General features: G+C 46.5%; 1 protein-coding gene across 3 annotated transcripts; it reads left to right on the plus strand.

The window, feature by feature from the left end:
* The first annotated feature begins 1,190 nt into the window (after positions 1–1,190).
* On the plus strand, positions 1,191–11,268 carry LOC140901324 (gastricsin-like). 3 transcript variants are annotated; one of them, XM_073319955.2, is made up of 9 exons: positions 1,191–2,321; positions 4,337–4,487; positions 5,531–5,648; positions 6,867–6,985; positions 7,784–7,983; positions 9,309–9,431; positions 10,021–10,168; positions 10,612–10,710; positions 10,906–11,268. In XM_073319955.2, the coding sequence occupies exons 2-9, from the start codon at positions 4,362–4,364 to the stop codon at positions 11,059–11,061; spliced, it is 1,089 nt and encodes a 362-aa protein (XP_073176056.1). In that variant the 5' UTR covers positions 1,191–2,321; positions 4,337–4,361; the 3' UTR covers positions 11,062–11,268. The 3 variants fall into 3 exon arrangements, with proteins under 3 accessions (XP_073176056.1, XP_073176059.1, XP_073176058.1); XM_073319958.2 differs by lacking the exon at positions 1,191–2,321 and adding an exon at positions 3,377–3,631; XM_073319957.2 differs by lacking the exon at positions 1,191–2,321 and having other exon boundaries at positions 4,178–4,487.
* The last annotated feature ends 3,784 nt before the right edge of the window (positions 11,269–15,052 follow it).

Raw genomic sequence — 15,052 nt, forward strand, 5'->3', positions numbered from 1 at the left:
GAGTCCTGGAAAGGCATCGGTGTGAAGAGAGAGCAGGGACTATCTATTTTGGAGAGGAGTTGGATAAAAGGGGTCATGAGAGAAATATGAAATAATGAATGCAATCGAGGCGTCGTCTCCTATGGTGACTCCTATGTACCCTAGTAACCTCTTTCTTAAGACAAAACCAAATTGATATCTAATGAAACGGAAAGGCAGTGCATTTTAGAACTGAGACGAAAATACATTTCTTACACCTTACGTAATTAAAGTATGGGTCTCTGCCACAAAAGATCGCTGAACCTAAAAAATCTGGTAGGATGTCAGATGAGTAGATATTTAAATCAATAATGAGAACATCGATGTTTGGTTCAGACACGATAGAAAATGTATGAGGACTATAAACCTTCATGCTTCAGGGCATAGGTCAACCACTACTGCCTAGGGTCAGGAATAAAGTTTCTTTAGGAGCAGGTTACTCCATAATTGTCCACTATGATGTTCACTGTAGTATCCCGTGAAGCATCTGCTAATGATGGCCACAGGATCCTGGACTTAGACAGATCATTGCTCTGAACCAGTGTAGCAATTCTTACCTTTCTAGTGTTGGCAATAAATCAGCGGATAAATAAATAAATAAATTTAGCTGATACAACCAGGCACCTGGCCTCTTGCCCTCTTTTTATGAAGCTTGAAGGAGAAAGGAACATTCTGCAAGACCAAATCTGATCTGAGTGTGTGTGGTGGGGAAACAGGGTTTATTCCATGCCCCTTTCCCACCCATGTTCTATTTGCTTTTCTGTAATTTTGGCCCATGGGGTGAGCAGTTTCCACTGTTTATCTATGCCCCTGGTGATAAAGTTCCCCTTGAGTGAGCTGATCTTTATATTTGCCCTTTGTCAATGACAATCCAGAGACCGGGATATGGGCCACGTAGCACAGACCTCTGCTGAGAACAGTCACAATCTTTGGGGGTGGAGAGTAAGGGCTGCTGCTTGCACAGCTAAGCTTGAGAGTCTTCCTTCTCCTTGCTGCTCTGCACCGCCCCCTGTTCACGCAGATATCAAGGTGATCATACATCTAACCTGGTGCAAAGTATGGCATTGCTCTTAGGTCAATTTACCCCTCTGCAGTTAAGAAAAGAGACTATGGAGGAAGCAATTCCGTAAGACTTGATTGGCATGAAAAGTTCTTCAAGTGTTGACAAAGTGAGTTTAAAAAGAAAGTGGGGTGGGGGAAGAGGGGAGAGAGACACCTCCCACCCCCAGCTATCTGCCAGAAGTAGGTACGATGGGCTCAGAACAGGGTTACACACTGGCGGTTTGATCCAGACACTGGAATTGATTCAGGAATGACTGGGTGAAATGCTCTGGTCTATGTTATGCAGAGCTCAGACTAGATGATCGAAACGGTCCCTTCTGGCCCTTCCCCCTGTGAAATCTTTGGAAGACCCATCACGGTCGATCACAAGGGTGCAGGTGAAGCTCCCTTTGAACTTAGCAGCAACAGGACAACACGGATGTCCCTGGACCTGGAACCTCTGAAGTTTAGATGAAATGTCCAGAGGGGTTTTTCTCCTAGTGAGTGATGCATATCTGGAATTCACTCCCCTAGCAGCTCATGTCTGAATCCACGTTACCTGGGGCTCAGGAGAGAACAGTGATAATGACCAGGGCAGGGATTGACGCTGGAGGGTATTGATGGGAACTGGATGATGAAGTGGTGGCTCAAGCTCACAGACACAGGAGTTGAGCTAGATGCTGCTGAGGAGTGGGGAAGGGGTTGCCGTTCCTGTCCTGTGCACGGGGGCTTCGTTCTCCAATGCCGAGCAAGGCCATTGATAAAGTCTCCCTTGCAGATCCAAGGGTGATCGAGTTTATGATCAGAGCTCTCCTCCCCAGTGGTCTGCTGGGCTGCGCCTCCACAGGGATAATAACAGTCCTATGTTATAAGGGATGCCCCTTATTTAAATAAAAAATCAGTACCGAGTGCCTTTTCTCCAGTATTTCCACCAGGAGTGTAGCACTGCCTGCAGCCAGAGTGGTCTGGGGCATCACTCTGGCACCAGAAATCAGGGGCAGAACCGTGCTCCACCTCCGGGATTGCACTTTGTGAAGAGCCGCCAGTTGGCAACTTGACCTGGCCGTAGAGGGCCTCAGCGCTGCTCAAATTAGTCCCGGCTGCTCCTCCGTCATGCCAAAGTGGCCTCTGGACCTCCTGCTGAAAGTTAGCCCTTCACCCCACATTGAAATCTGAAATGGCACCCTGCAGAGATTTCTTCCTCGCTGCACCACAGGATCAGGAGCTGTTGAGTGCTGCAAAAAGCAGCAAGAAATACTCCGGTGAGTGTTGTTTAATAATAATAATAATAATTAATATGCAAACTACAGGGACCAAATTTTGGCAAGTTGCCATCCTGCCCCAAATGAATACCTCTCTGCAGTGTCAGCCCAGGATCCATGTGTGTGCGCGCTTTGAAAACTGGCCTATATTTTTGAAATACCATGCTGGCAATCCTAAGTATTGTATTAAATCGCAGACCAAAAAAAACGATTAAAATGGAATGAAGGTGTAGAGTCCGTCTCAGTGAAGGCCAGGGTAGAAAACATGACAGTGATGTTGTGATCATCTCCAAGCCCAAGAAATTCAGAGTTAAGATTTTTATTAAGAAATGGAAATGCATGGTGAAGAAACCCAAATAACTAACTCTGCTGTGCAGTGACACCATTTAATAGCAATAAGATTACGATTAAGGCATTTTAGGGTTTGGTATCCCATCTTAGACAAAGCTGATGCTTAAAGACACTTTTTGCGTGTCTCCCACTGCTCCATGAGCGTAACTTAACTCCAGAGTTAAGGTTAAGAGTTACCACTGCCCCGGCAATACGTTCGATGGCAAATTGGAATTTGCGGAGCTAACGATGACTTAAATGTTTGGTCTTTTTCATGTAAGAGTCTCACCTAACCTTGCGTCATCTCTTTTAAGTACTTAGCTGGCCTCCATACTCCAATTTTTACTGTGCTTACGTGCAAAGATTTGATTGACTGTCACACATTCGTGTAAAATTGCAAATGCAAATTAAGCCTACAGTTGCACACACGCCGCAGGTCCCCCAAAACGATTATAATCTTGTTGTTCTTTCCATTATAAGTCAGCTGCTGTGTGTGATCAAACTTTTCCTTCTTTGGAGAAAACATGCGATGGAGCTATCAGACTGCAAGCAAGTGGAAGATAAAGGGGAACAAGCTGGTGGGTTGTTGGGTGTTTTGGGAGTTTAAGAACTTCGATTCCTCTGATCATTCCAACATTTCCCTTCAAGGAGTAATTTAAAAATAAAATGGCAATTAGCCTTCTGATTAAGCAGCTGTTCTTGAGATAAAGGGTCCTTAGCCCTGTTATTGCAAGCCTCAGCATCAAGTGTTATTGACAGTTGATAAGCTTCTGATATGTGAATGAGATAGTGGCAGAAGGAGGTGGAGACAACAGTGCACCCTTTGGGTATATATAGGCAGGGAGCCTGGGACTCCAACCTCAGCCTGGTGTCCAGGACTGAAGTGGTGGTCTGTTTAGAAACTGCTTGCAAAAGAAGAGAATCATGAAGTGGCTGATCCTCGCCTTGGTGTGTCTCCACCTCTCGGAGGGGCTGGTGAGGTGAGCATGGAATAAGAGCATGGCCACATGACAGTGATGGCTGATTATGCTGGGGTGAAGGAAAGAATAGGAATGTTGTGGGGAGTGGTTTGAGAAGGAGAGTGGGACTCCTGGGTTCTGTCCTGGGCTCTGCCACTGACAGGCTCTATGACCTTGGACAAATCACTTAATTTCTCTGTGCATTAGTTTACCTATCTGTAAAATGGGGACAATGCTACTGACCTTATGAGACTTGCAGATCAGTGAATCAGTAGAGCTTGTACAAGTGTGAAGTACTATTCTTAAGAACATTCGGCTTTTTCTTCCATGGCTTTGCATTTTCCCAGAGACCAAGGAAACAATAGTCCAGGGTTGGCCTTAACATTGACATGATTACCCCAGTGTCCATCTCCCATTCTTAGCTTGCCAGTGTGCTACTTCCGTATTTCAAGGAGGTCTTAAGAGAGCCAAGACTATGGAAGAGATTGGGTCAAATTTATCCCTGCTGCAATTACAATGAAGTCAGTCCCTGTGGAACCCAACTAATTAGTCCTAGCGCATTGGGTTCTTTGAGTGGCTGGAAAACATACCGCTAAACTACCCCATCCCAAACCTATTGAAGCTATGGAAGAGAAGCAGGAAGAGTGAGACCAAAAAGGAGAGAGGGAATAGGAAGAGGGAAAACAAAGAGGGGAGACTTGGTCACTGTCTTTTCATTCTGTGCAGAATCCCCCTGAGGAAATTCAAATCCATGCGGCAGGTGATGAAGGAGAAGGGCGTACTCAAGGACTACCTGAAGAACCACAAGTATGACCCAGCCAGCAAGTACTTCAACAACTTCGCTATTGACCATGAGGTCCTGGATAACTACCTGGATGTGAGTATGAGCCTGATTGGAAGAAAAAATGACAAAAATGGAGCAGAGACAAGGAAATGATGGAGGCTGTCAACTGAGGAGCAGGGATGGGAGGAGAGAAAATTCAAATGGAAAATACGATATCCAACTTGCACCAGCCCATCTTCTGTAGGACTGGTTCTTGTAGTGTACAGGAATCGGGTAGTATCCCCTTAAATAGTTTGTGGGCCCTCTCGTGGTGGTCACTGTGTTCTAGAGCAGCCACATGTATATAGCTAAGAGCTATATAGCTGGAGGTTGTTCGTAATGCTGAACAAAACATTCTGGTTGTTCTTTCAGACGTTTACTACTGAACATTGACTTAACTCCGCTTGGAAACTTTACGATGCAGAAGAAAAATGCCGCTTTTAGCCATTTTGAAACAGGCACCAGAGCAGTTTCTTTACCTTGTCAAATCTTTTTTTTTAAACTTTCCCTTAATGTTTTTAGTAGTTTACGTTTAACACAGTCCTGTACAGTACAGTAGTTGCTTTATGTTTGGTCTCTGCTGCCTGACTGTGTTCTTCCAGTTCCAAATGAGGTGTGCGGCTGACCAATCAGGTCATAACTCTGCTGTTTGTAACTCTGAGGTTCTGCTGTAGTGAGTAAACACAGTTATTTGGGACTCAGCTGTGCCCGGTGGTTCCTCCATATAGTTTTTATTCCGTGAGGAGTAAAAGACCCAACTGTTCTCCCGGCCCTAATAAAGAGCACTGGCTGCCCTTAGCTAGAATATATATTTAAGAAATTGAATCTCTCTGGGGGGAGAGGGAAGGGTTAAAATGGAAGGGGGGAAAGCTTGCCCTTTTTTGGAAACCCGTCGTTTGCAAAACCTCTAACTGCATGAGATTCCACCGTCTCTTGTCACCATCAACCCACCTGGCAGCCCCACTGATTTGAGATTACTTTTGTGGTGCAGACGGCAGTGACGGTCTCCAGCATGCTCAATAGCACTATTGGTTGGCAAGTGACGTGGGTCATGAGAAGCAGAACCTGTGATGAAAAGAATGCCCCCTTTTCTCTAGATGTCCTACTATGGGGAGATCAGCATTGGAACCCCACCGCAGAACTTCCTGGTTCTCTTCGACACCGGCTCATCCAACCTGTGGGTGCCCTCTGTGTACTGCCAGAGCCAGGCCTGCAGTGAGTAATCCCCATGCACAAGGGGCTGAGGGAAATGTCTCTACCATGGAGGGAGGGTCTCGATCACAGTATCCCATCCTGGGCACTGACCGAGCCCTAATCCAGATTGGTTGTCAGGAATAATGTAGACATCCTTCAAATCCCAATATGATAGGAGTGTTCTGAAGTCCCGCTGCAAACAGAAAGATAGCCCAGGCTGTGAAAGTGCACGTCATTTACGTAGATTGGAAGCTCTGTGGGGTGGGGACCCTCTTTTTGTTCTGTTTGTACAGTGCCTAGCACAGTGAGGGGCTAGTCCATGACTGGGGCTCCTAGGCTCTTACGGGAATTCAAATAATAATTGATTTAGGCACAGATATACACGCACACACAATTTAAAATAGATTGTGTTTGATTATATAATACACACACAGAAACACAGATTCTTCTTCTTTTCTTCTTTGGTTCCCATCCGTCAGTGCAGCTGTGACCCTTGAAGCCGAACGAAGTCTGTCCACCTCTTCCTATCTTGTCCCAGCTTCTTGGCTTTGTTCCTCTTTAAACCTTTTTGTTGTCTGTCAGTCTTCACCATGTCCATCCAGCGCATCCTTGGTCTTTCTTTCTGCCTGCTTGCATCTTTCGCCCTGTCTGGTACCCTTTCTGCATCTGCTCTAGACACGTGTCCAGCCCTTCGCAGTTGTCTGTCTTGGATCTTCTGCAGCAGTGTTATTTCTAGCCCGGTTTATACGTCTATAAAAATAAAATCAATCTGTGTATTACAAAGGGGAGAAATTGTTACTCCAACGCTTTCAGTTCCATAACGGCCCTGCAGAATGGCGTGTGGAGGTGTCTGGGGTCCCAGAAAGCTATTTTAATCAGCGTAGGCAGAAGTGACAGGTTCAGAAGGCTGCATGTGAAGAAAGAGGCAAGTCAGGGAAGAATGGTCAAGTGGCAGGCACGACCCTGTTTTGTGCCTTCATCCCCCACCTGTAACGTGTGGGTGATTAGACCTATCTCGAAGGGAAGCGGTGAGGCTTCATTTATTAGGAATGGGTGCAAAGTGTTTGAGAACTGCCGGGGAAGGTGCGACAGAAAGGTCAAGTTTTGCCATTCTTGGACCTTTCTAGAGGGGATTAATGGCGGGCTCAATTCAGGGTGGGGGCGGGGAAGTTCAACTCTGAGTCTGAATCTGTCATTCGCACAAGCTGACAGCTGACGCTGATCTGTGTTTACCGCTAGCCACCCACACTCTGTTCAACCCCAGCGCCTCCTCCACTTACTCTTCCAATGGACAGACCTTCTCTCTGCAATATGGCAGCGGTAGCCTAACTGGAGTCTTTGGCTATGACACCGTGACGGTAAGTAATAGCCTCAGCCGAGGAGACGACATGTAGTTATTAGAGCTTAGCACTGGCTGGCAGGCGCTGGCATCCGAACTCCTTCAGCAGGCAGCGGTGGAAAGTCTCTGATTTCACCAGGGGGCTGAGATCACCCACTCTAGCTAGTGAATAGACGGCTCATTGGGGAGTTTTCTGTTCAAATAGTGCCTTTCCGAGGGCCAAAACGGAGATGCCTATTCCACTTTTAATCTCCAGATGATAAGGATCCAGCGTGAGCTTTTGAAGTGGGCTTTCAGAAATGAGGTGGCTGGAGAAAAGGAACAGGATGTTTGGGAGTCTAAGTATTTCAAACAAAACCCAAGGTGCTCAGCATTCCTTTTTCAACCCAGTGAACCTTCGGACTCCCGGGCTGTGTACGGAGAGGCACCTGTAGCTGGAAAGCCTTTCTTTAGTTGGACATCCGCTAGTTGCAGAGCTTTAGAGGAATGTCTGAGCCTCAGTGGGTCTTGCTAGTACTGAAGTAACAACACAATGGTGTAGTAATATTGTAAGAGGCAGAGTGGTGTAGTGGTAGGAGTCAGGAGACCTGGTTTTTACTGTCAACTCTGCCTCTGATGGGCTGGGTAAATAGCTTCACCTGTTTGTGCCTGTTTCCCAATCTGTAAAATGGAGGTGATGGTACCCACGGAAAGTGCTCTGAGATTTCTTGGCGGGTTAGATAAGTGCACCCAAAGTTCTCCTTCCTGGGTTTGCTAGGTTCAGTGGCCTGCTTGCTCTGTCTGGTTGTAATGGCTATTCCTATCTCTTGTGCCGCAGATCGAGGACGTTTCCATCCCAAATCAGGAATTTGGCCTGAGTGAGACCGAGCCTGGCACCAGCTTTGTCTATGCTCAGTTCGATGGGATCCTCGGGCTGGGTTTCCCTGCCATTTCTGCTGGCGGTGCCACCACCGTGATGCAAGGTCTGATGCAGAAGAACCTCATCAGTGCCCCGCTCTTCAGCTTCTACCTGAGCGGGTAAGTAGGAGGAGGCCATTCCCCTGTCTCTTTAAGCTCTTGTGCTGTCTTTGTTTCCCATGATCCTTTTCTCTTTGTGTCGGCTCCTCTGGTCTCCCATACCCTGAGGAGGGCCAACGGCAGAATAATGGTTAGGAGCAGACTTCATCCCTTCCCTTGGAAGTGCGTACTCCTTCTCTGCAGCCCCTTCTTCTCCCACTCAGAGCCGGGCAAACCGCTCAGTATGGGGAAGATTGCTGAGGTCATTCCCCTCCCTGGGGTGAAGGTTCTACCCAATCAGACACAGTATGTTCCTCATGGGCTACGGTCTCTAGGCCTCACCGTACCATTTCCGCTCTGATTAGGCCTCATCTGGAGTACTGTGTCCAGTTCTGGGCACCACATTTCAGGAAGGATGTGGACAAATTGGAGAGAGTCCAGAGAAGAGCAACAAAAATGATTAAAGGTCTAGAAAACGTGACCTGTGAGGGAAGATTGAAAAAATTGGGTTTGTTTAGTCTGGAGAAGAGAAGACTGAGAGGGGACATGATAACAGTTTTCAAGTATGTAAAAGGTTGTTACAAGGAGGAGGAAGAAAAATGGTTTTTCTTAACCTCTGAGGATAGGACAAGAAGCAAAGGGCTTAAATTGCAGCAAAGGCGGTTTAGGTTGGACATTAGGAAAAACTTCCTAACTGTCAGAGTCGTTAAGCACTGGAATAAATTGCCTCAGGAGGTTGTGGAATCTCCATCATTGGAGATTTTTAAGAGTAGGTTGGACAAACACCAGTCAGGGACGGTCTAGATAATACTAAGTCCTGCCGTGAGTGCAGGGGACTGGACTCGATGACCTCTCGAGGTCCCTTCCCGTCCTATGATTTGCGCTAGACACTCAGCGCCAGCTTTCTCCCAGATGCCGAGTACTCTCAGCTACTTCCATGGCACCTTTGAACGCCAGGCACTAGATTGACAACTCCACCCTTGTTATAAGATGATTCATTTCCTCCAAACAGTAGATGAGGCTTTTCTGCAACACCCCATTGCAAACTGAATGGCACCCACCTGCCGTCACGGTGTCGGGGGACTGCCCAGGTTTGCAACTCACTGGATGAATGTTCAGGTGTCACAGCACCAATGTGTCTGGTGCACGATGATCAAAAGCTCTGCATAAGCTTGATTTCTCCCCCCTCCCCGCGCAATTGCCACCAGGGTTCTTGGTCTATCTCTGAGAAGCTTTTTGTGCTATAACTCCAGCTAGGATCCTGGATGTTCCAGTCACAGGCTGTCTTTGGACTCTGTCGATGGCTATAAATAACCAGGCACTTTCTCACCTGTGCGTTTGTTTAGGCAAGAGGGCATGCAGGATGGTGGTGAACTTCTCTTTGGAGGAGTTGACTCCAGTTTGTACTCTGGTCAGATTGTCTGGACGGCCGTCACCCAGGATGCTTATTGGCAAATTGCAATTGAAGGGTAAGATTGTTGTCATTGGTATTTTCTGTAGGAATGTAGGGCCTCATCCTGATCCCATCATAATCCGTGGGAGTTCCTTCCATTAATTTCAGTGGGCTTTGGTCATAATAAGAAACATAAGAATGGCCATACTGGATCAGAGGAATGGTCTATGTAGCCTGTCTTCCAGCTGTGGCCAATGCCAGGTAATCACTGAGTGATCCATACCCTGTCGTCCACTCCCAGTTTATGGCAATCAGCAGCTAAGGTCACCCAGAGCATGAGATTGCATCCCTGACGGTCTTGGCTAATAGCCTTTGATGAACCTGTCCTCCATGATCAGACAGAGGACTCTGGAAGTCAAGACCTGGACTCCTGGCTTCTACTCCTGACTCGGCTCCTAGGTTCTATTCCCGACTCTGCCCCCGAGTCTCTGTGGGACCTTAGATAACCCAAACTTCACAAGTTCCAGAGATCCCACGAGAACACAAAACAGTGGCTCGAACATCTCTAATGGCAGGACCCCATGTTCTTGGTTCATCACACAACAGAGATGGGTACATTGCTGCTGAATTTTCCTGCTGAAGTGTCCTGTGTTCTGTTCCCTTAGTTTCTCTGTTAACGGACAGTCCACTGGCTGGTGTAGCGGTGGCTGCCAGGGGATTGTGGACACTGGAACTTCCCTCCTCACTGCTCCACAAGAGATCTTTTCGCAGCTGATGGAGGACATTGGTGCTCAGGAGAACGGCTACGGTGAGGTACGGAGAGGATGGGAGGCTTAAAAGTGGAAGAGGGGAAGAACCTTGCCTCTAAGCAGGTTTCTGTTAGGTGAAACAGCTCAGAGAAAGTATGGGCTAGTGGTTAAAGCAGGTGATTAGTTGTCTGGACTCTTAGATTCTATTCTTGGATCTGCCACTCACTCTCAGTTGGGTCTTGGGCAACTCATTTAACCTTTTTGTGCCTTTTTGTGCCTATTGGACCTAATAATTTCTGCTTGTTCAGGGTGTTGAGGCCTTTTGAGTGTAGTAAAACATGTGACTTCCTTCCTTTTCCATGCGATTGTTATAAAGAGCTTTCCCGGGTTGATGGAAGGCGGCTCTGTGTGGAGAAGTGTGGGTTCAAGAGGCATGCGGGACGTAGCATTTTGTCTGCAGTGGCTGTGCACAGTACATAAACCTGCTCTTGCTTTCTCTCTCCACAGTACGTGGTTAGCTGCAGCAGCATTGACAGCATGCCTACCATCTCCTTCACCATCAGTGGAACTAGCTTCCCGCTGAGCCCCTCTGCCTACGTGCTCCCGGTATGGATTTTCATAGCCATGCGCTATCCTCACCTTCCTTTACTTGTGGAGTCTCCTCTGGGTGGGCTCCCGGAGAGCTGTATATTTGATATGGGTCTGCTGGGCACACCCATACTTGTGTTATCTATGTGATGGGTTATGACCAGAGCTTCCAAAACCAAAGGGCTTTAACTCAGCTTTCTATCTTCTCAACAGAGCAATAGCGGGGAGTGTGCCGTGGGCATCTCACCCACTTACCTGCCATCCCAGAATGGGCAGCCCCGCTGGATCCTGGGTGACGTCTTCCTCCGGTCATATTACTCTGTTTACGATGTAGGCAACAATCAGATGGGCTTTGCCCCAGCAGCGTAACCGCCACCGACTGTCATCCATGCTGCTTCAAACCGTCTCCTGCCTCTCCTCCAAACTGCTGGGCTGACACTGTGGCCCCCACATGCCTCTTTCCAAAGATTTTGAATGTCTCTCTGTACTGATCTTTTGCAAATTTCTGAAGCCTTTCTCTGGTGAAATCTGGACTATGAGATTCTGGGCTCTCCTTCGAAGGTGACTGCAAATAAATAAAAGGCATTAAAACCATGAAGCAAATGTGTTTTGGTTTGATCTCTTGGTGCAAAATAAACTCATGGCTGAGGGAAGCATGGCATCGAAACGGTATGTCATGGGCAGGAACACACAGCTGCTCTGAGCAGGGGTGAATTTAAAGCGAAACCAACCACAGGAATTCCATTTAAATACCACTCACTCTTAAGAGGGTGGTGTAGGATAGAGTGGCCTCAGTCATGCTGCGTCTCCAAGTTTAAATGCCACCTGGCTCACTACACCTTCATTTCCTTTGTTGGGACTAGTGGCTTGATAATATGCAGCCCTTTGAATCTGTAGATCTCAAAGCACTCTGACATGTGGAAACAGAGGCCCAGGGAGGGTGAGGTTTAAGCAGAACGCTGGTCACTTAGAAAATGATTGCCCCTCCTTTAGTTAAGATAAGGTCGATAAGAATGTTTGGTGGTTATGGAAAAGGCCTGAGAAGCAAGAGTGCTGGTTCCATTCCTGACCCTGCCAATGAATTCCTATCTGAACTCAGGCCCCGCTGTGGGCCTCAGTTTACCCATCTGTTAACTGAAGACTACAGCTGGTCAGAAAAACTTCTGATTCAACAATTTGCTGATTCAGCAAAACTACAACATTTCACAAATCTGGCCTGATTTCACCAAAGAGCCAACGGAACCAGGAAGGTGGAACTTAAGGGAACCCGGCACATTTCAAAACCCTGGAATTGGGGGCTTATTGGCCCCTAATCTCCTGCTACAGAATCTGAGTTGATGTCAATGGGACATTGAACTCCTGGGCAGAAACATCTAGCTGCTCCTGATGAGCTACTCCAAGCATTGGCAAATCTAGGGGCCAGATTTTGCTCTCAGGTACAGTGCTCTCAGCTGCAATCAGTGGGAATCGCTTGTAACCTGTCTTGGGGTAACGGTGCCCCAGAATTTCAGTCCCGGCTCTATTGCTGACATTTGATGTGACAGAGGGCAAGTCACTTTCACTCTCTGCCATTTGGGGATAGGAACACTTTCCTCCTTACTTAATTTACCCTCACAGCCTCCTAGGGTTGCCAGTTTTGGCTGGACATCTTCCTGAACATAATCTTTACTTAAAGATTCATCTTTAATTCCTGGAGACTCTGGGATGATCCTGGAGGGTTGGCAAACCTGCCGCTTCCTCTTTTGACATTTGTGAAAGCACTTTGAACTCTGAAGAGAGGATTTTTATCTCCGCTACACCCACATAACCTAGAATAATTTAACACCAGGCTGCTCCTTGCTGGAAAATTAAGTCACATTGGAACATGACGGTTGTGTCTTTGCTCTCTTCACAATGTTAAGAATATGTGGAAACCACACAGCCCCGACTGGGTTCCAAAGAACCAGGTTTACTAACTGCATGCAGATAGACAAAGACAAGCTCCATGGGTATGGTGCTGCTCTGGCAGGATTCCAGTGGCTTCAGCAATAGAAGACAAGGATCCTGACTGCAGCTTTGCCTCCCCACCCAGCTCTGGGGCTGGAGGGGCAGAAAGCCTGGGTGCTCAGCCTCCATGCCCCCTCCAGCTGCAGGCAGGATGAAATAAAATTGACAAGAGTGTCCCAGCCTGCCTGCCTGCCGGGGAGCTGTCACTTTGATTTTCTTGACAGGGAGTTGACTTTTTTTTTTTTTTTTTGGCAAAACCTGAAAATTTCCCATGATTTTGCAAAACAGGGCGTTTTGCTTGGGAAATGGTTCAGACAAATAATTTCCCACCAGCTTTAGTAAGAACCTATGGTACTAAATGACCAGGCCCCAGAAGGAATGTAACCACAGGGCATGTTTTGTGGCTGGGTCGTGCTAAGGACAGTTTCAGCTTTCTCTTGTGATTTATGTAATCCTTCTTGGTCAGTGGTGTGGCCACAAGATGTAAGTAACTCTTTGAAAAGTTCACATTTCCCCTTGTTTGCTCTAAGCCCCTGCACAGCCAACCTCACAAATACCTTTTGGAGAGTCTCAAAATGCTCTTCATAACTATCGCCAGGACTAGTATATCGTCTTAGTAAAACCGAGTGCCAGGAATGCCCTATCGTACCCAGCCCACGGCTCACTGCCAAATGGCAGGTGCACAAACTATTCCAAACACTAGCCTGTTATATTGGAGTAAGCCTTTATGTGTGTGAATTTGGAGATAGGGGTGGGCGAGGTTGATCATGGAGAAATGCTCTTCCCAACTGATGAGGCAAAAATCATCTCTCTCCCATGTAAAGTACACTGATCCACGTGCAATACTGGCTTTATGGGATCCTGGAAATGGCCATTCACTGCATTCACTCCAGTTAACCTTGGATAGATTTCCAGAGCCCGGTAAGTGTGTCTCTGTCCCCGGCTGTATTGCAAATGGTAGTGGATGAGCTTGAAAAAATGTAGGCATTGCCCCCTGGTGAAGTTTTACTTTCATGTGTGTTACCTTGAAATCACCATAAATACGGACAGGCCCATTCTTTTCCTACTGATGCTATAAGGGGGCTCCATTCACTGCAGTTAACCTTGGATACAATTTCAGCATCCTGTAGCTGCCGCAGCTCTTCCTCTACCTTTTGGCCGTATCACAAAAGGTTAGTGGATGAGCTCCCATTATTAAGCACCATTTTTGTCTTTGTCTTTTATATTTGCTTTTGGAAGCATTGAGGAGCAGAGACTTAACAGAATTTCCATGATCTCAGCAAATCTTTCATCGGTTGGCTTAACAGGAGTAAGGCTGGGCAGCAAGTTACGGGTTTTAGTTGCCATTACGCTCAGTAAAACCACCAACCTTTTTTTCTCCTGGATATCGTTGGCTCTGGTGCACTGTTCCGGTCTCGCACTATGGTTGGCTCAGCCCTCTACTGAACAATCAAACAAATAAATGTCCCCCAGACATCCAAACATTTTTAAATTAATTTTTTATCTCCATGAGCAGGTCACTACCGGTCCCTGTGTTGAGGGAACCCCAGGATGAGGGACCCATCTTCATCACCAGTTGTTGTGATTTGCTCACTTGAAAAGATGATATGTTCTTACCTCAGGTTAGCTAACACATGGTAACTAACATGAGGTACAGTCCTAGTGGAGACAAGGCAATGTGTGGTTTTCATGTGTGGGAGTGTGATGTTATCTAATTAAAATATGATCATGCAAATCATTGTTGCTACCACTGTTATTTAATTGCAACAAATCTTATACAAAGTGTGATGTATGCCCAGAAAGGGATAAGCATCCTGCAGGATAATTGACCCAAAGTCAACCATTAGAGAGATGTTAGAACAGTATGTAAATGGTAATTAAGGCCATTCCATGGTAGATAGGCTAGAACTTTGAAATGAAAACCTATATTCTTACAAATTACTAATTGTATGTGTGGACTCATATTTTGTTTGATGCTAGCATGTAAACAGACAGTTCCTGTCTGTCACTATAGCTATTGATTCAGAGATCAAAAGGATATATTAATATTTAGATGAATTGTAAACATAGTAACATCACCGTGTTTGTCTCTTTGAAATGTATAGCAAATCACCTGAGAATGATGGAAAACGGGCAATTGCCTTCTGTTAATCCATATAGCTAATTACTGGTGATGCTTAGGAAATGGATCTACTTCAAAAGTCCCCATAATTGTCTGTTGCTCACCAAAGGACTCGGAGCTGCCACAAGAAGGCCTGAAACTGTATAAAGATGCCTTGTGTCCTAATTCATTTTATCTCAGATCTGCTTGATGTTTCATGCAGGGGAAGCTTAAGCCACAAGGCTGAGATCTCCAGTCCTTCACCCTGAATAT

Source organism: Lepidochelys kempii, chromosome 21, assembly GCF_965140285.1.
Source record: "Lepidochelys kempii isolate rLepKem1 chromosome 21, rLepKem1.hap1, whole genome shotgun sequence".
NCBI lineage: Eukaryota > Metazoa > Chordata > Testudines > Cheloniidae > Lepidochelys > Lepidochelys kempii.

Bases quoted from the DNA above. Each gene is read 5' to 3' on its own strand.
- LOC140901324 (XM_073319958.2), top strand. From the start codon at position 3,576: ATGAAGTGGCTGATCCTCGCCTTGGTGTGTCTCCACCTCTCGGAGGGG. The intron at 3,632-4,336 runs GTGAGCATGGAA...CATTCTGTGCAG, and splicing joins CTCTCGGAGGGGCTGGTGAG to AATCCCCCTGAGGAAATTCA. The intron at 5,649-6,866 runs GTGAGTAATCCC...GTTTACCGCTAG, and splicing joins CTGCCAGAGCCAGGCCTGCA to CCACCCACACTCTGTTCAAC.